This window comes from Anopheles arabiensis, chromosome 2, assembly GCF_016920715.1.
Source record: "Anopheles arabiensis isolate DONGOLA chromosome 2, AaraD3, whole genome shotgun sequence".
In the NCBI taxonomy this organism is placed as follows: domain Eukaryota; kingdom Metazoa; phylum Arthropoda; class Insecta; order Diptera; family Culicidae; genus Anopheles; species Anopheles arabiensis.
Window position 1 is genome coordinate 9,099,896 of NC_053517.1, and position 22,605 is coordinate 9,122,500.

At 50.1% G+C, this 22,605-nt stretch overlaps 5 protein-coding genes across 10 annotated transcripts in view; 2 read left to right on the plus strand and 3 right to left on the minus strand.

The window, feature by feature from the left end:
* Positions 1-317: 317 nt before the first annotated feature.
* On the plus strand, positions 318-2,179 carry LOC120893512 (cytochrome c oxidase assembly protein COX15 homolog). 2 transcript variants are annotated; one of them, XM_040295457.1, is made up of 4 exons: positions 318-655; positions 742-889; positions 1,080-1,212; positions 1,285-2,179. In XM_040295457.1, the coding sequence occupies exons 1-4, from the start codon at positions 473-475 to the stop codon at positions 2,138-2,140; spliced, it is 1,320 nt and encodes a 439-aa protein (XP_040151391.1). In that variant the 5' UTR covers positions 318-472; the 3' UTR covers positions 2,141-2,179. The 2 variants fall into 2 exon arrangements, with proteins under 2 accessions (XP_040151391.1, XP_040151392.1); XM_040295458.1 differs by having other exon boundaries at positions 322-643.
* LOC120893511 (26S proteasome non-ATPase regulatory subunit 1) lies at positions 2,160-5,562 on the minus strand. The gene has a single exon (XM_040295456.1). The coding sequence runs from the start codon at positions 5,386-5,388 to the stop codon at positions 2,260-2,262; it is 3,129 nt and encodes a 1,042-aa protein (XP_040151390.1). The 5' UTR covers positions 5,389-5,562; the 3' UTR covers positions 2,160-2,259.
* A 519-nt stretch (positions 5,563-6,081) lies between these two features.
* LOC120896056 (transport and Golgi organization protein 11) lies at positions 6,082-8,359 on the minus strand. Of its 3 annotated transcripts, XM_040299873.1 has the most exons (4): positions 8,079-8,359; positions 7,675-8,018; positions 7,101-7,428; positions 6,082-7,030 (listed from the first exon to the last, which is right to left on the minus strand). In XM_040299873.1, exons 2-4 carry the CDS (start codon positions 7,925-7,927, stop codon positions 6,814-6,816), a joined length of 798 nt encoding a protein of 265 aa, XP_040155807.1. In that variant the 5' UTR covers positions 7,928-8,018; positions 8,079-8,359; the 3' UTR covers positions 6,082-6,813. The 3 variants fall into 3 exon arrangements, with proteins under 3 accessions (XP_040155807.1, XP_040155806.1, XP_040155808.1); XM_040299872.1 differs by having other exon boundaries at positions 7,675-8,359; XM_040299874.1 differs by having other exon boundaries at positions 7,101-7,416; positions 7,675-8,358.
* Positions 8,360-8,712: 353 nt separating this feature from the next.
* Positions 8,713-15,806, plus strand: LOC120897719 (ubiquitin domain-containing protein 1). 2 transcript variants are annotated; one of them, XM_040302791.1, is made up of 5 exons: positions 8,713-8,937; positions 9,194-10,826; positions 13,365-13,760; positions 13,838-13,941; positions 14,549-15,806. In XM_040302791.1, exons 2-5 carry the CDS (start codon positions 10,748-10,750, stop codon positions 14,702-14,704), a joined length of 735 nt encoding a protein of 244 aa, XP_040158725.1. In that variant the 5' UTR covers positions 8,713-8,937; positions 9,194-10,747; the 3' UTR covers positions 14,705-15,806. The 2 variants fall into 2 exon arrangements, with proteins under 2 accessions (XP_040158725.1, XP_040158720.1); XM_040302786.1 differs by having other exon boundaries at positions 8,713-10,826.
* Positions 15,807-15,981: 175 nt separating this feature from the next.
* The window catches only part of LOC120897708 (chitin synthase chs-2), a 28,936-nt gene continuing 22,312 nt past the window's right edge, over positions 15,982-22,605 (minus strand). Inside the window, exons 6-11 of one of the 2 annotated variants that reach the window (XM_040302774.1) lie at positions 22,000-22,590; positions 20,589-21,913; positions 19,619-19,795; positions 17,856-18,059; positions 17,423-17,785; positions 15,982-17,356 (exon numbers count right to left, since the gene is read on the minus strand). In XM_040302774.1, the coding sequence (XP_040158708.1) occupies positions 17,132-17,356; positions 17,423-17,785; positions 17,856-18,059; positions 19,619-19,795; positions 20,589-21,913; positions 22,000-22,590 (2,885 nt within the window). In that variant the 3' untranslated portion in view covers positions 15,982-17,131. Of the gene's footprint in view, positions 17,357-17,422; positions 17,786-17,855; positions 18,060-19,618; positions 19,796-20,325; positions 20,503-20,588; positions 21,914-21,999; positions 22,591-22,605 lie in introns of both variants that reach the window. The other variant, XM_040302764.1, reaches the window with a different exon arrangement.

The window sequence follows — 22,605 nt, forward strand, 5'->3', positions numbered from 1 at the left end:
CTCCACGTTCAAAGAAAATTGGAATGAAACGTCAATCGCACATGTGGATGGTTTGTCTCAACCGGGCTTAAGTTTTACTGGACGAGCCTGCCGGCGAGAATAATCGTTCTATTGCGACAAAAAAGCTACCATTTTCTGTGACTAGTGATAATAAGAAGCAATCAAACCTTAGCCTAAAAGCTTATTATTTGTTTCGTCTAACTTTCACAGTAACGAACGTTTATCAAACTGGCCAGTATTGTTGTGCTCCGCGGTCGAAAATTAACCCTTGCATCGATCGTCGCTCATTGACAGCATGTTGACATTTTCAATCGTTCCTCCTGTCAACAGCCGGTTGAAAGAAAAATAACATTTCGCAACATTTACGCAAAAAGTGCATTTCTTTACCAGTGCGGCAACACTCGCCCCCTAAGTTTGTAAGATTTTCCACCAAAAACCCTATCATTAAACGCGCCCTGTGAGAACGAAAACCATGTACAACTGCTTACGACTTGCTTCCTGCATTGCACGAACCGGCACCACCAGTACTTTTAGCAGTTTTTCCGCATTTAAAACCATCAGCCCCGCCAGATCGTTCGTGAGTAATGCACTGCTAGTCAGCAAACCAAACGGTGGGGGAATTACCTTTCGTGATGCAACAAAGGTAAGGCTTGAGGTTAGTGTGCGATGTGAATAGTGCGATGTGTGTGTGTGTGTATGCTCATTGGTAAACTTTTCCCGTGCTTCCCCGGTTCCTTGTAGAAAAGTCTACTCACCATCGGCCGAACGTTCCGGACGCCCGTCAGCCGATACTGCACCAAACCGAGCGTCCCGCAGGAGCGGGGCAGCAAAGCCGTCGGATACTGGTTGCTGGGATGCAGCGGCATGGTCTTCGTCGCCGTCATACTAGGTGGGATTGTGTACTATGAGTTTGTCGTCCGTTGCGTGTGCATCGTGATGGAGGAGATTGTAAAACGGACGGGGAAATAAATGTGGAATCTACAGACTGCATCCGTCCTTCGCGTTGAGAAGAGCTTTGCCTTATTCTAATGCTAATGCCTGCATTCTACTTTCAAACCAACCGTCCTCGGCCGGTGTAGGAGGTGTAACGCGACTGACCGAGTCGGGCCTATCGATGGTTACGTGGAAACTGCTGGGAGAGCAAATGCCCCGCACGGACGCGGAGTGGCAGGAGGAGTTTGACCGGTACCAGCAATTTCCTGAATTTAAACTGTAAGCCCCCTATTTCCGATTCATTTCATCTGACGCAGCATTTGACGAGGTTCGCTTTCTTTCCCATTGCAGCAAAAACCAGGACATTACGATGCAAGAGTTTAAGCTGATCTGGTACATGGAGTACGGTCACCGCATGTGGGGCCGTGCGATAGGCGCATTCTACAGCATTCCAGCGCTCTACTTCTGGACCAAAGGGTACTTTAACAAGGCGATGAAAATCCGTGTCCTCGCATTCGGTGCCCTCATCGGCGCCCAAGGTCTGATGGGCTGGTACATGGTCAAATCCGGACTCGAGGATCGTTTCCACGAGGAAAGCGATGTGCCACGCGTTTCCCAGTACCGACTCGCATCGCATCTCGGATTTGCCTTCGTGCTTTACTCACTGTTTCTCTGGTCGGCGCTGGATAAGCTGCTTCCGGCCCAGAAACTGGTCGGTCAAATTCCGGCCGCCACGTTCCGCTTCAAGGGTTTGGCCCATGCGACTAAGGCGGCCGTATTCCTGACCGCCCTGTCTGGCGCGTTTGTGGCCGGGCTCGATGCGGGGCTGATTTACAACTCCTTCCCAAAGATGGCCGATCGGTGGATCCCGAGCGACATACTGGCGCTGTCGCCCGCGCTGCGCAACTTTACGGAAAATCCTACCACGGTACAGTTTGACCACCGTGTGCTGGGGACGGCCACACTAACGCTCATCACTGGCATGTTTCTGCTTTCGCGCCGTCGACTGCTGCCACCGCGCGCTTACAAAGCGGCCACGGCAGTGGCCGCCATGGGCTGGATGCAGGTCGCTCTGGGCATTACGACCCTACTTACCTACGTGCCCGTCCCGCTAGCGGCCAGCCATCAGTCGGGCTCGTTGGTGCTGCTCTCGCTGGCCATTTGGTTGACGCACGAGCTGAAGCTTGTGAAGCGGCTACCGAAATAAACAAACATTTACCCACCAGTATGGAGACATGCTAGAGTACACGGGTTTTATTAATATTTCAAACGATTTGAATCGAAATCGGACACAAATCAAACACAAAAAAGAGCTGCGCCACGCTTTTAAGCATCATCCTCCACGTACTCAAATGGTTCCGGCGCTTCCGGCTCCTTCAGGTCGTCGTTCTTCGGGCCACAGGCGGCAACCGGCTCGACCAACACCTGCTCCCCACCGGCCGTGTGGTTCATCATGATGATTCCACCGATCGCAACGTCCTTCAATGGGGTGTAGGCCGTACCCTCGGCAATGCTGATCACCTTCAGCTGCTGGCGCATGACGCGGGCCGGATTGGACAGAATTTCGAAACTCGGTTCCGGCTCCTTCGGCGTTTTGCTCGCCGTCTTGTCCGCTGCCTTGTCCGTGCCGGTCGAAGCAGAGGCAGAGGTGGCGGTAGCATCCTCCCCGCTAGCTGGTGCCGGAGAAGCCGCACCCGAGCTGGCCGATTTGTCCTTCTTCTTGGATTCCTCCTTAACCGGCGTGGTGGTGGTGGTGGTGGTAGCGGTTGGTTTAGCTTCCTCCTTTGCCTTCGCAGTCTCGTCCTTGCTGCCGGACGCATCCTCGTCTACCTCCATCTTCGTTTCCTCCTTCGCACCGCCGTCCTTCGCACCACCATCCTTCGCTTCCTTCTTTTTGTCACCTTCTCGGCGCTTGGCGCGGGCCGCAATCGACAGCACTGCCGTGGTGACCTTTTCGCGCTCTTCACGCTTTTTCTCTTCCAGCGGCGCTGGGTACGCGTACAGCGACGGACGGGCGGCCGATTTGAAGTCAATCTTCGGCATCTTCAGGTCCGAGTTCAGCGCAATGATGCAGGTCGGCGTGAAGGCTAGGGACAGACAGTGCGACAGCGGGAACCAGTACCAGTACTGGGTGAACAGTAGCATGCCCACGACGGCCTGCAGATTCGTGTGGCCGGTGCGCGACTGCAGGCTAACCGTCACGTTACGTCCCCCGGCGTCGATGATTCCCTGCGCCAGGATAGCGCCGAACTTGGCCATCACGTCCTCGTGCTTGTTGGTGATGACCTGGGTGTACAGCTGCCGGAAGAACGTCACCTTCGGGCAGGTCTGGTCGGTGTGCTGGATCAGAATCATGGCGGACGCGATCAGCGCACCCTGGCGCACAAAGTTTACCGGATCGAACTTGGCCATCGGTTCGAGCAGTGCGATCGCTTCGCGCGAGCCCGTGCCGGCGCAGGCAATACCCAGCGCCATGGCAGCGCCATAGCGCACGTGCGGGTTGTACGATTCCGCCAGCAGCGAAACGACCGACGGGCACTGTTCCGGCGAGCGGAACAGAATAAACCCGATGGCCGTTACGGCGGCGCGCCGCACATCGTCGTTCACATCGCTCACCGCCACGTGAAGCAGCTTGCGGATGGCCTGGTTATTGCCCGTTCCGCAGTACGCCATCGCGATCGTGTACATGCCGCTGCGGCGCAGCACCGGATCCTTGTCGTTCGACAGGGACGCCACCAGTGCGTCCGCTTCCTCCAGCCGGGCGTACATCGTGAGCGAAATGCCCACCGCCAAACCGCGCAGAATCTTTTCGTGCTGCGTTTCCTGCGCGTACGAAACCATATCCTCGATCGCTTGCGCATGCTTCGAGCCGAGCATCAGCATGCCCATCGCAATGCCGGCCGCCTCACCCGTCACCGCATCGTCCTGGTACAGGTTGAACTTGAGCTGCTCGTACACATCCTGCCGGTGGGTGCCCATCGCGGCCAGCCCCAGCCCCAGGCAGCCGCCGTGACGGACGTTCTCGTTCTGTGCGTCCTTCAGCTGCTGCAGCAGATAGTCGATGATGTTGGCGCCATGGTTCGCGTGGATCAAACCGAGCGCGTACAGACCGCCGCCCTCCGAGTAGCCCGAGCTTGGGCCGCTCTCCTTCGGTAGGTAGCTTTGCATCAGCGCGAGCGAATCCGTCTCGTGTCCCCGGTGAATGACACCGAGCGAGGCGGTCGCCGTGAGCTTGGCCCAGTTCGTTGCCCTCGCCAGCCATTCGAGATTGTCGCGCAAAAACTGATCGCTCGTGGTGCCGCTGTGCATGAACGTGTTCGCGATGACCGTGGCCGTGTGGCAGATCGACAGCCGGACCGATTCCTTCGTCGCGCGCAGAATCTGCAGATCGGCATGGTTGCTGCGGATGAGGAACTGGAGCTGCAGCTCGATCGTCACCTCGCCCGACAGAATGCTGGCCAGCTTTTCGATGTTTTTCTGGTGAGTTTTTTCCGCCTCGTTCAAGCTTTCCAGCGTACGTTCCGCCTTCGGTTCGGTGGCCTCGGTGGCAGTGGTGGCAGTGGCGTCGGTCGTTGTAGTGCCTTGCGGTTTGAAGTTCGAAATCAGGGCCGACGGGATCGGTGCGGTTGCTTTCAGCGCTTGCAGCACCTGGCCCAGGTACTGCTGGGTGGCGGATTCGTACAGATCGAAAGCGATCTGGTACGCCATCAGCACGGACGATTCGCTCTCCTTGGTGAGTCCATCGAGCACCTCGGCGACGGCCAGCGGATCCTCGAGGAAGATCAAACACTGGCACATGTTGACGTAGTCCGGCACGCCCGCGTTGCGGTACAGCTCAACCAAGCACCGCAGGACCGTGTTGCGGAAGGCGCGGTTCTGGATGAAACCCATCGTCACCTGGAACGCGTACGCCAACATACCGGGCACGTCGTCCGCCTTCATGATGGACGCCTCGACAATGTCCATGCGGCGCGTCTCCAGCGCAATGCCGAGCGCCTGCTTGTACTGCCCATCCTCGAGGCAGCGCTGAATCATCCGGTTTACGATCGCCTCCAGCCGCGCGTCGATCGGTTTCGCGACCAGGTTGTTCTCCTCCGCCTCCACCAGGGCCACCCGCAGCTGGGTGTAGTGATCGATGCACTTGGCAATGATCGTGTCCACGTACTCGTTGCGTGCATTCACGTCGAACAGGTCGCCCGCGCCCAGGGCGTACGTGAGCGAGTCCTCGAACGAACCGAGATGGTAGTACACCTTGGAGGCCACCAGTGCCGCCAGCTCGTGATGGGAGAAGCTTTTGTCCTCGTGCAGCATTTCGATCTTTTCGGCCGCCTCCGAGATTTCCGGCCAAAACTCGCCCACAATCATGTTCAGCTTGTTCAGCGCAAATACCTTTAGCTCCGTGACCGGTTCATCCAGCAGGCAGATGATGCCGGCGGCCGAGGTGATGTTCACCATTGTTTTTCCGTTGGCTGTGCGGGCTGCTCGGGACGGGACTTTTACTTGATTCACTATTATCTGCTCGCGCGCTACCACTAGTTTAGGAAATAACACACGAAATGATACGCCGAGAGAGCGCTGTTGATGACTTTCACAAAATTGCTTACAATGGAGGAAAATGCTTCGAATGACAATGACCAAACAACTTCACGCTTGACGGATGTCATTTTAGTGACAGCTTGGCGAAGGCGGTTTGAAATTTAAAGCAGCGTGGTTACGAATGGTCGCGAGGTTCGAAAATGTCATCCAGCCGTTACATTCGAATGTCTTGCTTTTGCCATACCCGGGGGTGCAATTGGTTTCAAAACGCTTCATTTATCTCATCAGCAAATGAATATATTCATTAAAACGTATATTTGATCAGTTTTTTACGTAAAATGTACAGGAAGCTGTGTATTGGAAGAACGAGTTCCATATCCGGATGAGGGCCCCCTGTTTCATTGCCATCAACTCGTAGTCCAGTGGGGGGGGGGTTCATTGAACTAGCATGTTCCTTTTTTAGACACAACTAGACACACTCGCTTCGGTTGGGTCAGAGCACCAACTTTAGCCACCGAACACGGCATTCCTGAGCCCTTATCATTGATCCTCTATCTTGCTATCTATTTTCGGAGCAGATGTTTCGTTCGAGATAAGGGACAACGATTTGCATGCTTTTTTATTCGTAACGATATTTATATATTTTCTGCAACTTTGCATGCTACATCATGAGTTTTATTAATCCTATCGTTCGTGTGTTTAAGCTTCGTGGAATAACTTAAAATGAACGCAAATATCATCGATACAGAACCATTCTTTATCGTTCTCGAGGGTCAGTGCAAAAAAAAGAGGAATATAAAAAATGTGTAAAAATACTACCCTTTTTGTGTCTTCTACTCTCGCAGAACGTAAAAGAAACGGGAAATCTAATCAACTAGCACTCAATTTTTGTGGAAATACTTTAGCTTCTTCTACTAAATCGTACAGAACAATAGTTTTTTGTTGTTGTTTTTAAATCACGCTCCTCACTATCAGTTTACCAATTCCCTTTTGAAAACGCCAATATTTTAACACACCCCACGCCCGTCCCCATGTATTCATGTACACAAACCAAATAAACAACATGCTTTCCACTATCGCACTTGCACCATTGCTGCAGAACAAAGAGCTCACGGCCTTCTCTGACTCGTCCTTGCACCTTCCGTGTTGATGACCTCCAACAAAGGTTTCTGATGAATGGTTATGGTATGGTGCTTGCTTGTGTGCCATTTGTCGGGCTCCATCAATTATGTTGGAGTTAGTACATTACATTCCCCCTCACTCCCCTCTATCGTACGCTTGGCCGATGGACACAGTTATGCATGGCCACCAGAGAAAATTGGGTCGCGGTTTGAACCGCTCGACTTACTTCCGGCTGAGCCACATAAAGGTTTTGAACAGGAAGTAAGCCATCCCTACGCAGTAGATAATTTTCTCGCGCTGCTGTCTTTGTACCGAATCAATCTCGACCGCCAGTAGGCGTCGATTTATTTTAGCCACCTGGCGCCTTAGATGCGTGAGCTCCTCTGAGGGTGTCAAGTTTTCGACACTACCACCGAAGGTTGGTGTTTCTTCGCGCATGCTGAAAGCAGGTGAACAGAACTTGGTTAAACATGCTACATTGGCACTACAGACTGACACTGCACCCTTACCTTCTGGTCAAAGTGAGCTCATTGTTGTACTTTGAAAATGCGGACCGTTTAGACGGTTCCCGGCCGTGCGCTAACGATGGCCGGGAGAAGTAAGCATTGCTGCTGTTCGGATCTTCGATCGATTCGAGCGAAGCCGGCCCATAGTTATCCTCCTGGTGGTTGTCTTTGGCGTTCTCTTCCGGTTCGTCCGAAGCCGACGGAAAGTGATGCTCCGAAAGTGTGATGACGCGGGGCGGCGTCGAAACGCGCACAAACCCCGGATCCTTTGGCAGGATGGAGTTCTCCAGCATTATTTCCCGTGGGGCCGATTTGGTGCCTGATGTAAGAACTGGCGCGATTAGATTACCGTTTGTTGGTGGTGGTGGTGGTGCGTGTGTACACGAGGAGAAAAGGAGAAACGTATGTGAAGCAGGATGTATGTTAGTAGTTGGACACGGTGAAGCGGGGAGAATGCCTTTAACGCATGGATGCAACAGCGAAGAATATACCTCCGGTGTGTGTGGGTGTGTTCGTTGTGTTAGCTGATTAGGCCGGGCAACACCGGGATAGACACAACCGGGAAACCCGTACTTACCCAAATGCTGATCCTGACCAAGCACTACGATACGGTCCGGTACGGTCATATCGATCTTGTTGTGGTAGTTCCACGAGTTTATCTCGCCATTACCGTTCGGCAGCAGGTCCTGATCGTCGTAGTAGTCCCCGGTCGCCCGGATGCGCTTCGGCACTCGCATCTGTTCGCTGATGTCGTGCGTAAAGGCGGCGTTCTGAAACATCGCATCGTCGTCGTAGTTCGAGTAGCCTCCGGGACTTATCGAGCGGGCCATTTTGTAAGCGCGTCCGTGTGACAAAGATTCCGATGGGCCCCTCCTCCTGGACAGATGCAGCGGCAGCAGCAGCAGTTCGCTCGCTGAAAACTATTTATAATTGCACTGGTACGGGGGGCGGGTGCAATATGCTGCAAACATAGATCTTAGCACCAGCGCGCACTACGGTTACGGTAATGGAAAGTGTACACCCTTTTTCGTCGCGTTGGATAATGTTTTCAGTTTTCCTTTTCGTTGCGCGGACACGAATATTTTTCGCTGTTTTTTCTTCCAAGCACCAGTCCGTTCTGGTCGGTCGGGGTTGACAGGACGGGAATGACAGCAGCGCGTTGTAACGCTTCGCACAAATAGCGCACTCGAATTTGCAACAACCGCTTTCGCGCACAATTTGGAATGCACGACCGTTTTGGAGGGATAGTGAAAATAAAACGAAATTTCTTGATGAGACAAAAAATATCAGTGCTGCTACGCCAAAATATAAATCTGCTCTATTCACCGTTGTTGTTTGGTGTTACACAAGGTTCCTATATACACAACATGCAATTTTGGTTATTTTCATATTTCGTAATAACTTTTGAATCGCAAATCAAAAATCTGGTTTATAGTATTAGAAAATGCATATTTTTAGCATCAAATACTCTAAAATTTCCTCAAAATCCTAAAAAGCAGTAGAATTCTGTCGAAGCGTTACATCGCACCTTGCATCTTGCAGCACCTTGGCCAACCAACGTCACGGCGTTAGGGATGTCAAAACTGCGATATCTTACCCAACCCGCCAATCCCTACATTCACATTCGCAGCCAAGCAGAAGCACCCAGCAGCAGAAGAGGGCAGCAAATTTAGTTGTGCGTTCTGGATGAGATTATTTTCCCCGTGTGCATCCATCGGTCGAGTTGTCGCGTGCGTGCAGCAACCAAGTGTGTGAAGTGATGCATTAAAAGCGTGTGGTTGGGCCCCGCCACCAAATCAACAGCAGCACCATCCATTTGCGCCGTCTTCGTAAAGTATCGGTACGCTGCTTCACACTCTTCGTCATCGCACTTTTCTTCGCTGTCATGCTCCTCCACCTACTGCTCATCCTCATCGACAGCAGCAGCAGCTTCACCGACGTCCTATCTACTTGAACCTACCATCGTCATCATCACCACCACCATCATCAACAACAACATCATCATCATCATCATCATTGCCATTGCCATCATCATCTCGATTTCTCAAGGTGTTGAAGAGTAATATAGTGCTGCTTGCGAAAAACCCCCTCCTCAGAAACGACAGCAGCAACACCTCGTGACGACGGTGTGTGTGCGTGCGTGTGTGTGGTGGCGCTTCGTCCGGTCATCCGGTCGGTCGGAAAATATGGTCGCGGCGGCAGCGGGACCGTATTTCCTGTGCGCCTGACGATTGAGCATGTCAGCCGACGGTGGCGGTGCCAGGAGCAAAATAAGGAAACGCAGACGACGATGATGATGATGGAGGAGCAAATACGCCCGACGAACGCGCACTCGTTCGCCCCCTTGCCGTAATAGTGCAGTTGTGTGTGTGTATGTGGGAGTGTGAGTGTGTGGTGTTATTTTTTTCATCGCGCTCGATCGGTGTGTGATATTTTATTTCGTTCGTTTCGTTTCGGTTCATCTTCAATTGTGCCCTTTCCTTGTGACTGGTCGGTCCGCCAATCCTCCCATCCCTTCCCTTCCCTGCTTGCGTCAGGCCACTTTGTCGGCCACGGTCCATTCCGTTTCCTTTCCCCCATCGCGGGCGGGCAAGAAATATCACCGGCCAAAAACGAATCACGCCTGAATCACATCCCCGTGGCCGCAGTCGCGAGTGTCAAATAGGCCCCGGCACGAAGGAAGGAAAATCCGAACATCCCCGTCGTTAACGTACCAAAACGTACGGCCGCCATCATATCTGTTTTGACTGATATTTTCACTACCATCACTACTGCTACTACTACCACTATTGCCGTGGCCACTGGCCATTGCTGGTGCAGCAAGAAATCGCAGCAGTGTTTTCAAAATACCTCAACGGGCGCCGCACAGTGATTTGTTGTTATGAACGGTGCAATAAAATGCGTGAAGCAAGTATGGTTCACCTTGTGAGTGCATTCGGTGCCTGCTACTACTACGTGCGAGGGTATCAGCAGAAACAGTGTATCTCGTCGTCTGTTTGCTCGCGGTTTTGTTATCACAAAGCAGGCCGCGCATCGAGCCGCGAATAAACGTGGAGCACACACACCGACTGCATGCAGGCAGGGGGCACACACACACATACAGGATTAGGATCGTGTGGTGCAAGGGTGTGTGGACCTTATTTGAGAGCGTGTGAAACTAGGAAACGAAAAGAAGGAAATGTGAATACTCACAACTAGCTTAGCAACTCACCTTTGATTATACCCCGCGAGCGAACGAGCACCGCAGCAAAACCGGAAGTCGTAGGTCTGCGGCTTTTGCATCGTAACCACCCTCCCCGCCATCACTAGAACAACTGCAACTGAAGGATTTCATACAGCTCACGGATACCTACAAACATACAACACAAAAAAGCAAACTGCAGGGAGCTAAATGCTGTGAATTATCGTGTTTGCCAACTACAAATCTCACAACCCCAAAAGTCCCGCCACGGAACGAGGGGAAACGGTCGTAGAAAGCAGGCGAACAAATACACACACTCACTCAAAAACGAACCCAGGGATCATATACAACGGAGTGTCTACAAAATTGCAAAAGTGTGTGGGGAAAAATCTTCCCCGGCGAAAGGAGCAGGAGCAGAAGAAGAATCATCCTCAACGAAAGTACCAAAAAAGCTCAAGACACTAGCGTGATGGGTAACTGCATCGGAATCAATCGGAACGATGAAACGCTGGACACTGGGTCGAACAACGTGTCCCGACCAGTGACGGGTAGGTTTTTTGTTTTCTTTCTAGCGCGTAAGGCTAACCCCACACGATGATCGTTCTTGTTTCCCGTAGGTTCGCACTTAACGCTTCATGTTGTGTAGTAGGTCCTCCTCCTCGGAAATCGATAACACAGACGGGGCGCGGGCGCTGTTGCGTACCCCGGTACTGCTGCGTGCAACCTATCTGACCGGTACGCAGAGCCGTTCTCGTCTGTGTCTCCCCTTCCTCCTGCATTCCCCCCCCCCACCCTACACTTCCACCTTGCATTGGTTAGTCACACGAATCGTTCGATTCTTGCTGCGAAGTTGACTGTGGGGATTCCGGATTTGCATATTATTCCCATCGCACGTTCTCACACCGCACGCCCATGGTTTCGGATGGCATTTAAGGGCGGCGATGGGTGGTGGTGGGGTACCGTTTTAGGGTAGTAATGGTACGACAGCCACACATACACACACACACACGGCCGCTTGTTTGTGGTTGACGGCAGGCCAAAACGTAAATATTCAACCGATGGCCGGGCCGGGTGAGAAGGCGTGAGGCGTGCACGGAAGGGCAGCCCATATCAGTCGCGCAAGATCGTACAGAAATAATCAACCGTACAAAACTACGGCTACGGTGGCGGCCCGATTCGTTGAGTTCCGTTTTTGAGCGGCATTAGGGCGTAACGGATTCATTCAGCAAAACAACCTCGAAGCAAAACTTCAGCGCTACGCGACGTGAATTGTAAATCGCATTAATTGTACCATTTTCGTATCAATACGCTGATTGTTGCGGAAAGATGCGGAAAACCCCGAAACGCCAGGAATAGTGCAGCAATTCATTTGTCTGCCCCATGTGCTCGACGAGCTTAGTAAAAGATGTGTGGGGATTGCTTGTCTGCTTTGCCCTTAGAAGAATCATTTCCTTGATAGATCTTTCCAGTTTGCTAGAGCTCCTTCTGGCTTCGGTGTGTGTGTGTGTGTGCGCTATAGCGCGATTAATGCTAAACGCTACTCTAATAATCCGCCTGCACCTGCGGCACGATAGAGTCCCCGGAATGGAATGCGGAGGTCTGGCTTGTGTGGAACCGGTGTCTGTGTGGAAGGGGAAACGACTTTTACCGACCATCCCTCACCAAACACACACACGCACACACACCACCTACCCAGTCGGGTGCGTTCGCGTAACGCGGCGTCCTTCAAACACTTGTTTCAATCATTAATATCGCCGCTAGAAACGGCTGGTGGGTGCGGTGGGCTGAGTCGCGAACGGTTTCGGCAGCCAGGAGGGCTATATTGGCGATGGTGTGCGGCTGTGCTATTTTTGTTATTAGTTCAGCAGCAGCAGCAGCAGCAGCAGCAGCAGCGAACGGCAACCGGCCACTAACCGATGGTTTTGAGTGACACATTTTAAAAAGATCGAAGCAAGAGCTAAGAGAAGAGAGAGAGAATGATAGAGAAGGTCGTGATATATGGGGTGGGTGGGTGGGGGGGAGCTCCCTTGGATTGAAATTTGCGTATGTTGCGTGAATGTGGGCACCACGCAGCTAGTGCGTAAATGTCGTCACGTTCGTCGTGCAGGCGGCACATGTATGCGCTTTATACAGCCGCGAGCCCGAGCTAATGCTTTTTCAAACGTTTTTTTGTGTCATCGTAACCCTTTAACAATTGGACGGTCCTTCTGTCGATGGCGGGGATACCTGTTGTTACTTTGCCATAGCGTTTTTGTAGCGTTGGTTGGAGGATTACGCTTCCACATCGTTTAACACGAATGCGAGTCGTTATGATGGGAATCGCTTGATAAGCTAGCAATGTTTGAATAGATAGTGGAATAGTCAACCACCGGAAGGAAGGTAAACGACGAGAATGATTTATGTAAATATTGATCAGTTTGTGAATGCTGTTTCATTTCAATGACTTCGAATGAGTTATTTTTGTAGTGTTGAAATTGGTGCAAGGTGTAGTTCCATTACGATTTTCCACCATTTTTTGTATTTTTTTCATCACGTCTCGTAATCCGTCTAAAATTGGTAGTTTAGTTAATCTTTAAATATTGATCCTCATCAGGCAATTCAACAAAGAACTTTTTTTTCGTAGCAAAACAAGATTTCAGCTTGAATAGTCTTAAAAAATGTAAAAAAAGGAGATTAAACTGATCCGCAAAACAGATAATTCCGATTCAATTGCCTATTTATCGTCCCAGCTATACGGGTATCATCTATCAAGGTGCGACAATGCATCGCAATAAACTGTTATCGTCCTATGTTTGATAGCGTTGCGAATTAACACTTGACGCAAGCAGCGAGCAATCAGTTGGAATAAAGGAAACCTTTTTTATTGATCCTCTGATCAACGTTGTCCAATATAAAACCAATGGGGTTGTTTTCTGTCCGGTTAAGAAGAATGTTTCCCATCAGAGAACTCTTATTAATTTGATATGTATTAATATAATTAATATATTTACCTATCTAGTTAAATAGAATTCTGACACTTTGTCAGAGTATGAGTGAATCAAATCGTGCAATAATGTATTTTTCGCTCTATATCTCCCCACGAACAGGAACGACATCCAGCTTTGTCGGTGTTCAGCGCAAAAATCATCCACTCTGTCACGAGACAATACGCTGGAAATCGGAAGTGCCATTAACGGAGGGGCAGCTAAGAAGCAAACGGGACGAGTTCTGGGACACGGCGCCCGCCTTCGAGGGCCGGAAGGAGATATGGGACGCGTTGCGGGCAGCGACCAGTGCTGCCGAGGCGCTCGATTTTCAGCTCGCTCAAGCAATACTGGACGGGGCCAACATATCGGTCCCCAACGGATACCTCACGGAGTGTTACGACGAACTTGGTTCGCAGTATAAATTACCAATCTATTGCCTATCATATCCTGTCAACGTAGTTAAGGAAGACTACGGCTGTGACTCACCAGCCGAATACTCGGAACCGGTTGACGGTGGTAAGTGTGGCGGGAGATGGAATCTGGAGTTACGGTGCCGTTGCTAAAAACGTTGTCTACTTGCCATTCCCATTTAGGTACGGAAGTGATTCTAAAGCTTCGCCTATCGTCGACGTGTACAGACGTTAAGCTACCAGTGTATTCTAAAGACACAATTGGGCAGTGTAAAAAGAAACTTCAGGTGAGTGACAATGTTGTGCCATCTCATCATAATCATGCTCAATCGTTGCCTCAACTGTTGCCTACAATCCTTCTCCACCTGATATTTCCTCGTGCATTTGCTGTTGCCTAGGATAACGAATTATCGATTTCCCTTAAAACTCACTCATGATAACCTTTTATCCTTGCCATATATAGCCGGTCAATAATTAATTCTTTACAACTGTCTACTTCTACTCCCATTTTTTCCCCCTCTTATGTACCACCACGCCGGCCTGTCACGGTACGTTTACGCCTCCTACACTCGAAATCAATTGCACACGATGCATCTCCTAACGACGACTGCTGACGAACGCAAACGGTGTCTCCTGGGTCGCGGTACGATCGCGTGCGTACCCTCCATTAACTGCCGTCGTTAATATCCTCGAACCCACAACACGACCACAACAAAACACATTCCCTTTTCTGGCGTCCGGTGTATCCTGCAACTATTATTCTACATCACGCGCCACTTCCTACCGACGGGTGTGGAAATTGGTAATGACTGGGAAAAAAAAACGACCGGCACTGTTATGGACGATGACGCTTTCCCCATTCCCCCCCCGCATCATCACGACGAACGCGCACAGGCTCAGGAAGGAATAGATGCATTTACTCAGCGATGGTTCTACGGTGGCAAATTGTTAGGTGATAAAATGCACATCGATGAGGCCCACATACAGCCCGGTTACATTGTGCAGGTTATTGTAAATACCGAGAAACAATCGTCATTAGCCATCAGCTAGCCAACGGTGCCGTTAGTCAAACGTTGCTGGTACGCCACCATCAACCAACCACGCTTACGGAAAATGGGAGTTTCCGCGGCACGCGGCAACCCCTTGGGCCGGTGTGCGCTGTACACTAAAACTGTCTAAAACTTACGCGGCTGATTTGTAATCGACGCCCGCCGCTACCGCGCGGTAGTAGTGGTTGAACCGAATACAACCCGGCTTTTACTTCTATGATTACACTCTATCCCCCCCCCCGCCCTTACCTTTGTTTAGAAAAACCATTGTGAGGGGGAGCGGGCTGGATGGGGTAGCAAAACAAAAGTAGAGTAGAGTAAATGTTATTTGCTAGAAAATGCTACTGGTAAGAAGGCTCCTGCGCAATTGATCGATGCTCTGTACACATTTCGTTGATACATATATACTTACGCGCAATATATCTACCTAACTTACTCATAGAACCAAACCCAAACGGATACCATACTAATCGAAACGATACAAAACCAACAACCAAGTTACAAGGCAATGCATACGCTGCTAGGATGATTTTACGCGAAACACACTGTGCGTGTGCAAAATGCTTGATATCTCCTTTTTCCCCTTGCTAGACAAGATTCTGCTCTGCAACCATAGCAGTACCATGGCAGACACTCTACAGCCCCCCTCCCCCTCCCCTCAGACAGGAAGAATCAGACAACAAAATTTGTGAATACAACTGTGTGTAGTAGTTTTGTAGCGGGAAAGATGTCTGCAAATGTCTGTACATTCAAGAGCACGTGGATGTACCATCGCGGCTAACATTTGCAACTGTATGGTGGGAGTGATGATGATGTGCGTCTGCTGTTCGCACGGTGTCGGCACGGTGCAAACATTTTTGCAACACTATTGGAAACTAAGTGCAACACAGAACACAAACTACTAAGCGCAAGTGCAAACGCCCCACGTGTGCGTGTGCGCATTATGTAGCAGTGGATGATAAATATTGATATTAACAACAGATTTAATTTAAGCGAACTGATAGTTATTACTTTTAACGATAGGCTATACATATACATACATGAATGAGCTAAACAAAAATAATATATTTGGAGATAACAGAACATATTTAATTTGAAACATTCGAAGCGTCGTTAGTTAGCATCTTCTGCTTACTGTAATTACTGTTAGCATCCGAAAGACGTTGCCTTTCCCCCCCCCCCCTAACTAACCCTAGTAAAGTGTCATCATTCGTTGAGCGGTTTGCCAATGGCGAAAAAGAACAGAAAAAAAGAGAGAAAAAAGCAAGCCTCCCCCCGTTGTAAAACATATAAAAATAAGTCTATCAATTTTATTGTAGAGTACAATTTGCTGTAAACATCACAATCGAGTTCCATTACATTCGCTTTCCGTGTTTCGCGCAGATCCCGCCACGGGGTGGGGCCAGGGGGGGCCACACCGAAACGCCGTAAAGTGTCGAACCGTAATTAAGAGTAGAGGTGAAGTAAAGAGCGAACACACCGTATTGTTTGTGTACGTATTTACAAAGAAATCGCTTAATTTTGAACGCAACCGCACATTGCTTTTGATTCGTGATTGGCGAAACATGTGGCAGTGTGTTTAGTCGTGTCTGTTTCGTTGCCGGGCATTGGCTTACACTGGCTGGTGCGTAAGTTGTACAACGCTAGTAATTAAATAAATATCCTACACCTCCTCTGCGAGCAAAGGCTTCACTGCGGGTGTGCAGGCACCACCCGGCTCTTGCCATTACGCTAGACGGGGCAGTGTTGGGCAGCGGCGCTGGATTGGCCATCCACGCTCTCTGTTGTAGCGGCAGTGGATGTGGGGACGATCTCCTTATTTAGCTCATTTAGGCTATACTAAATTGTTCTACGTTGCTGAGTATTAAGTGGTAGTGTTTATAAACGGTGTGCTTTTTACACAAATGTTGGATCATTTTGCGCTCGGAATGTATAAAACGCAGGCAGTTTCTTCTGTTAGGTGGAACACAGTCCAGGATAGGAAAAGAACTAACACTCGCATACTACACCCTGGTATGAATGGCTCCACGAAAGGTGAGAACCGTTTTACGAGCATTGTTGGAATATTGACTTCTAAAAAAGGGCTTAACACACAATCTATCTATTATTGTATAGCTTTTTTTTTGTTTGCTTTTTGAACATTTGTCATTCATATTCTCTCCTCGCATTGCATCATCTCTCTTAACATAATATCGAGTCTATAAATTATTGCTCACAACAATCACACTTCACGCTTAATGCAGACACACTCCTCGCTCTCGCGCATGTTCATTCATTCGTTCGTAGGTATTGATCGACCGTTAGTACCCTACGCCACTCTACAATCCGATCGCATCTGTGATAAACCCTGATCAGATCCGGTGCCTGCGTATCGTAACGGCGCGTCAGCAGTCGAAAGGAGGTTTATTCGGAAATATCCTCACGTGGCTCACAACCGTGCGTTACCATTGTTACCCCAGGTGACCTGGTTGCGGGGCTGCAAGCGCAGCGAGTTGCGATCGTCATCCTCAATTACCGGTTCGTACGCTTGGTTCACCTGGCCAGTGACACCGTAGATTTCACCGCCGGGACCACCGTTCACGTTGAAGATGTCCTTCACGCTAACTCCAGCGTTCGAAGTACGTGTCGGCCTCGGTGGGGCGTTATTATTTCCCTGATAACAACAAACAAGAATGATTATAATGCACCACAACGAAAGCGATCACGATTGAATTCTTACATTCGGCACACCCGTAATGCCATACTCGTTGTTGGCCCCGAGCGTCTGCATTTGCGACTTGCGCCGCTCCGCCATCACCGAGTTCTTGCGCACCTCCAGCGCACGGATCGTTTCGCGGCGCATCGTCATCCGGCGGGTAAGGATCGGGGTGGCGGTATTGTTCTCGTCGGCCGTCAGCTTCAGGAACCGCTTCTTGAACGCCACATCGAGCGTACCAATCTGTCGGCGCGGTTGCCGTGCCTTTTCGAGGTTCTGGATCGTGCGGCGGCGTGCGATGCGGTCCGGACCGCTGCCCGAATCATTGTCGTAATCTCCATCGATGCCTTGCAGTCGTTGCAAATTCTTGACTATCTCAACAGCGTGCTGTATAGACAAAACGTGCGTTTAGTAGTGAGCATAAGCACGCTCGATTACACAATGGTTTGCGCCTTACCTTGTCTATGAGAGCATCCTGCGACAGCTCCTCCGGCTTCTTGTTGCAGGCCCAGTTGAGCTCGGTCGAGGCCAGAATGTGCGACAGCGTGCCGAACCGATGGAACATCATTGCCACAAACTGAATGATCAGAATCAGGGCGAAGAAGAACACAAACACCAGACCGATCGGTTCCAGCTGCAGATACTCCTTGGAGATGTGCACCTGCGATGAGTTCACAATGGTTATTAGTAGTGGACGACGGTTCATTAGCACCATTTTACGGTTGCTGTTAATAGGTTAGGTTGAGGTTGCACATGAGATGGTTAACACGCTCGTTGTGCTCTGGGAATGCTCTTCTCCTGGCAGGCAGGCAGACCGGCTGGACATGGCCGGCAGGTATGGCAGAGAGCCCAGAGCACAACGGAGATTAGTTGGGAAGGGTTTGAACAATTTTGAACATCTTGTTAGCACAGAAATCCGAAAGAATAGAGGGTTAGGAGCACAATTTTGACTTCAAAAGTGAAACAAAAAACAAGGAAGAAGGGGACTTGGAGGATTGATGGGGACTGGTTTGGTTTGGTAGGATAACAACAATCTTTTGGGTAATCGTTTGCGTCCATGCAAGACATAGCCATGCAGTAGTAGCGGTAATAGTAGTAGTAGTAGTAGTAGAAGTAGTAGTACAGAAAATTAAGCGTCAGACTGTCACATTAAAGCCATTTCAGTTCGGCGATCCGCCCCTGAGGGAGTCCGGGTAACCGGTGTCAGATTTGTGGAATTGGAGCATTGGAATTGGGTTTCGGGGAATGAAAGTTTTTGCACTTTCCGTAAGCCATGCTGTTTAGATGGCACCGACAAGGGGAAGGGATAGAACATGCATGCACATTTGGTTTTCGCTTAATTTTAGGTATCCATTTTAAGCGTGTTTTTGTGGGAAAAAATGGACAATGAGTTGATATTTTTACGGTCTTTTTGGATCTTTTGAACGTTTTCCATTGAACAACTTCGTACTTTTTTGATACTTTTTTTTTTTTTTTAAATCTTTCTTGTAACAACCTATCGTCTTATCATTTTATCAGGATTTTACTCGTTGAACTCAGAGTACAAATGGAGGATACTTGCAAAAGGGATGACTGAGGGTAATGTGCAAATGAGGAACATTAAAGAAGTTGGTTAATTACAGTTTGTTTTGTTCGTTATCACTTAACAGTAATTGTGTGAAACAATGAAACAAGTATTGGAAATGTGTAACACATGCACCCGGAATGACGTTAAGAACTCCATGTTATCCATTGTTCCCGATCATCAGATTAAAACCCATTGAGTTACTATTGCAATCTCGTCCCACACGGTTCGACCACAACAAAATCGGCATATTAGATGCGGCAGGTTATCCAAAAAACCAAACACCCGCCCCGAACAAAAAAAAAAACTTCATCCATTCAAGTGAGGGAAGGGGTTCCAACTGTGGGGAAGGATCAATTGCACCCGTGTTAGAATCCCGTGGTGGTGGATTTAGAAAAGGCAGAGTAGAAAACGAAACACAACATTCACCATAACCGTTGGTCAAGGAAGTCCCGGGGGGTGGGATTTGGGGGACACAAAACCGGACAGTTTAATGCTGTTAAACAGCTGGGAACCAATGTCCCAATGTCATTGTGGGATTACGATGTGGGAGCAACGCACATAGAACATGATAATGGAAGAAAACAACAACCACAAAGAAGGAAGGAACAAATACAACAACAAAGAAACATATGCAAAGAAACGTGAGAGCAAACCTCGGCTGTAACTTCGTCATAGGTAATGTTCGTTTTGACGCCCAGCGGCCAAATGATGTGCAGCTTGTCTTTGTTCAACTGCAGCAAGAACACGATCAGCACGAACAGTGCGTTGAACATGAAGAACGCAAACACGGACTTGTTACGCAGTTCTTTCAGATCGACGGCGATTCTCGCCTGTTTTTTTGTTTGTTTGTGGTGTGGTGTGTTGGTAGCATGTTGTTGGTCGCAGTTTTGGGTTGCCGGTCCCGGGGATGCCGGATAAATTGCAGTGATGGTGGACAGTGTGTTGTGCACAGGCGTACGGTTCGCAGGTGTTGAGGTCGTTGAGGTTTATTTTTTTGATGTTGACGGGGTTGGCCGAAAGGGGTTCAGGGGTGGTGATAACCGTAGTGTGGTGGCAGTTTTCGTATAGTGTGTTGGAGCGGAGTTTTGAGAGGAGAAGTTGTTGTTGTTTTTTTTTTGGTATGCACGTGTCAGGTATTTTTGTTTTTCGAATATCCAGAATACGCAGTCCGAAGAAATGTTGTAAAATGTAAATATTTGCCAAAGGAGAGAGAGAAAAAAAAAAACAAAAAAAAAACGATCGAAAGTTAATAAAAATGTCCCGAATGGAGACATCCGGTGGAAACCATAGCGCAGCGTGGGCATCATGTCAGCACCCTTACAGTGCTATGGTGGTCGCACCGGTGTCTCCAGGAGTTTACCTCTTGCGTGGCTTCATCATAGGTAATGTTAGTTTTAACACCCAACGGCCACTTGACGTGGATGTTGTCCTTGTTGAGCTGTAGCAAGAATACGATCAGCACAAACAGTGCATTGATCATGATGAAACCGAACACGGCGGAGTCGCGCAACTCCTTGAGATCGTGCGCAATACGTGCCTGCGTTAAGGGGGAGAAGAGTTTATTGCGATTAGTTTCAGTCCCTCTTTGCCGTTATTACCTAAGGCCAGACTAAATATCCTCACCTGTTCCTCCTTGTTTTGATCGATCGGGTATAGGTACTTATCGATCAGGTCCTTCCAGAACTGGATCTCGGTGCTGGAAATAAAGTCCACCTCGCCCTTCTTCAGATCCGGATCCTCGATCCAGTACGGGTTGGTGAGGAAGTCGCGCTCATCGCGCTGCAGCGTCGAAGTCTCCGAATCTTCATCCTCATCATCGTCCTCCGTATCCTCCGCCACCGAGCCGAGATGGTGATCCTTCGACCCGGCCGACGCAGTGCGCTTGCGCGTATGATGTCCGTGCGGGTCGATGTGCTTTTCCAGGTTTTCAATCTTCTTAGTAATAGCGTCTAGCGCATCGGCAATGTGAATGAGCTGCGCCTTCTCGTCCGTCGTTTTGCCGTGTGTGCAGAGCAAACAGCGGAACAGGCCCGCGATCGAGATGTCGATCGAGCCCTCCTCATCCGACCCATTCCCAACGCCACCCTGCAGGAAGCCAAGCAGCGACTTTTGCTTCGCCCGTTTGGTGGCCTCCTCGGCGTCCTTCTTTTCCTGCTCCATTTCTTTCTTCGTCTTCTTCGCTACCACCTCGCGCGTACCCCACGAGACCACGTTCAGATTGATGATGGAGTAGAGGATGAGCAGCAGGTACATGGACGGAATCGACAGCAGATAGATGATGCCGGACGCGATACACCAAAACTCTTGCGGATGCAGACAGGCCGCTATAAAGAAGGACCCCGTCATTGCTATCAAGAAAATGGCCGACGGTGAACCGATACCGTCCTCGCCGAGCTGTAACGCGGTACCGACAATGACGGCCATCATGATCAATGCGTACACGGTGGACAGTATCTGCGCGACCAGCAGCTGTATGTTGGACTTGCAGGTGAAGCACACCAGCATGAACAGCATGATCGGTATGATGTTGTAGTAGAACGAGGTCCAGTTGTCGATCTTGAACGCGGCCACGAACGCACCCACCAACATGAGGAAAATCGTACCGGGGCCAAGGATCGTACCGCCCATCAGCATCATCTGGTAGAAGATGTACAGCAGCGAGATGTTGTCGTTGATCTTGATCGTGCGCCTGTAGTCCATCAGCAGGTCCATAATGTTGGCGATGGTGGACGGTACCCAGCGGCGACGCTGGTTGTAGAACTCGTTGAACCCTTCCGGGCAGTGGGTGTAGGCGTCCGAGGCAGCCGAGTACTCGACGCGATAGCCACGCTGCAGCAGCAGCGTACACAGCCAACGATCCTCGCCCTGATCGTACTGCACGTAGTGCCGTGCCTCGTCCGAGCGTGTCGTGTACTTGCGCATTACATTGTCGTCCATCAAACCCTTTCCTGTGTGGGGGGGGGGGAAAGTGGTTCCAAGAAGAATTAGTACAAATCCACAGACACACACACATTCACAGTGCCTCATCACTTACCTCTGAACAGTGAAAAGCAACCAGGACTACAAAGTACACAACCGATCATGTGCTCCGTTGCCTTCTGCAGCCAATGGCCGATAGCGTACTCGAACTTCTGGTACCACACCATCGGTCCCGAGCCGATCGGATGAATACGCCCACAAGCCGCACCCAGGTTCTTATTCTTCTTCATCAAATCGATCAGCAGCGTCACGGCGCTCGGGTTAAAGTCGATATCACCGTCCAGCGTCAGCAGGTAGGTGTTTTCCGCCATCACCTCCTTACGGTCGACGGAAATCGGCAGCTCCATCAGCCGGTGGCCGAGCAGATAGTACATGTACATGACCTGAGACCAACGCTTACGGTGCCGGATGCGATCCTTGTCCTTCAGGTGGGCAATCATCTTCGTTTTACCGGGCAGCGTCCACACCAGTCGTCCACCGTACGGTGTTGGGTACTTTTTGGGCGGTCTCAATCGAATGTTGGTCTGATGCACTTCCGAGGCAGCTTCGTCGATGGTGTCGACAAGAATCTTCACGAACCGATTACACTGAATGTCCTCGTCGCTGTGGTCCGAAATTTCGAACGCGTCATCGAAGAAGATGTGTGCTGCGTTGGAGTTGG

Excerpts from the sequence above, each read along its gene's own strand:
- LOC120897719 (XM_040302786.1), top strand. The coding sequence starts at position 10,748 with ATGGGTAACTGCATCGGAATCAATCGGAACGATGAAACGCTGGACACT. Across the intron at positions 13,761-13,837 it reads CTCGGAACCGGTTGACGGTG|GTACGGAAGTGATTCTAAAG; the intron begins GTAAGTGTGGCG and ends ATTCCCATTTAG. Across the intron at positions 13,942-14,548 it reads AGTGTAAAAAGAAACTTCAG|GCTCAGGAAGGAATAGATGC; the intron begins GTGAGTGACAAT and ends GAACGCGCACAG.
- LOC120893511 (XM_040295456.1), bottom strand. The coding sequence starts at position 5,388 with ATGGTGAACATCACCTCGGCCGCCGGCATCATCTGCCTGCTGGATGAA.
- LOC120896056 (XM_040299873.1), bottom strand. The coding sequence starts at position 7,927 with ATGGCCCGCTCGATAAGTCCCGGAGGCTACTCGAACTACGACGACGAT. Across the intron at positions 7,429-7,674 it reads TGGTCAGGATCAGCATTTGG|TTCTTACATCAGGCACCAAA; the intron begins GTAAGTACGGGT and ends TAATCGCGCCAG. Across the intron at positions 7,031-7,100 it reads GAGCTCACTTTGACCAGAAG|CATGCGCGAAGAAACACCAA; the intron begins GTAAGGGTGCAG and ends ACCTGCTTTCAG.
- LOC120893512 (XM_040295457.1), top strand. The coding sequence starts at position 473 with ATGTACAACTGCTTACGACTTGCTTCCTGCATTGCACGAACCGGCACC. Across the intron at positions 656-741 it reads CAACAAAGGTAAGGCTTGAG|AAAAGTCTACTCACCATCGG; the intron begins GTTAGTGTGCGA and ends GGTTCCTTGTAG. Across the intron at positions 890-1,079 it reads CTTCGTCGCCGTCATACTAG|GAGGTGTAACGCGACTGACC; the intron begins GTGGGATTGTGT and ends CGGCCGGTGTAG.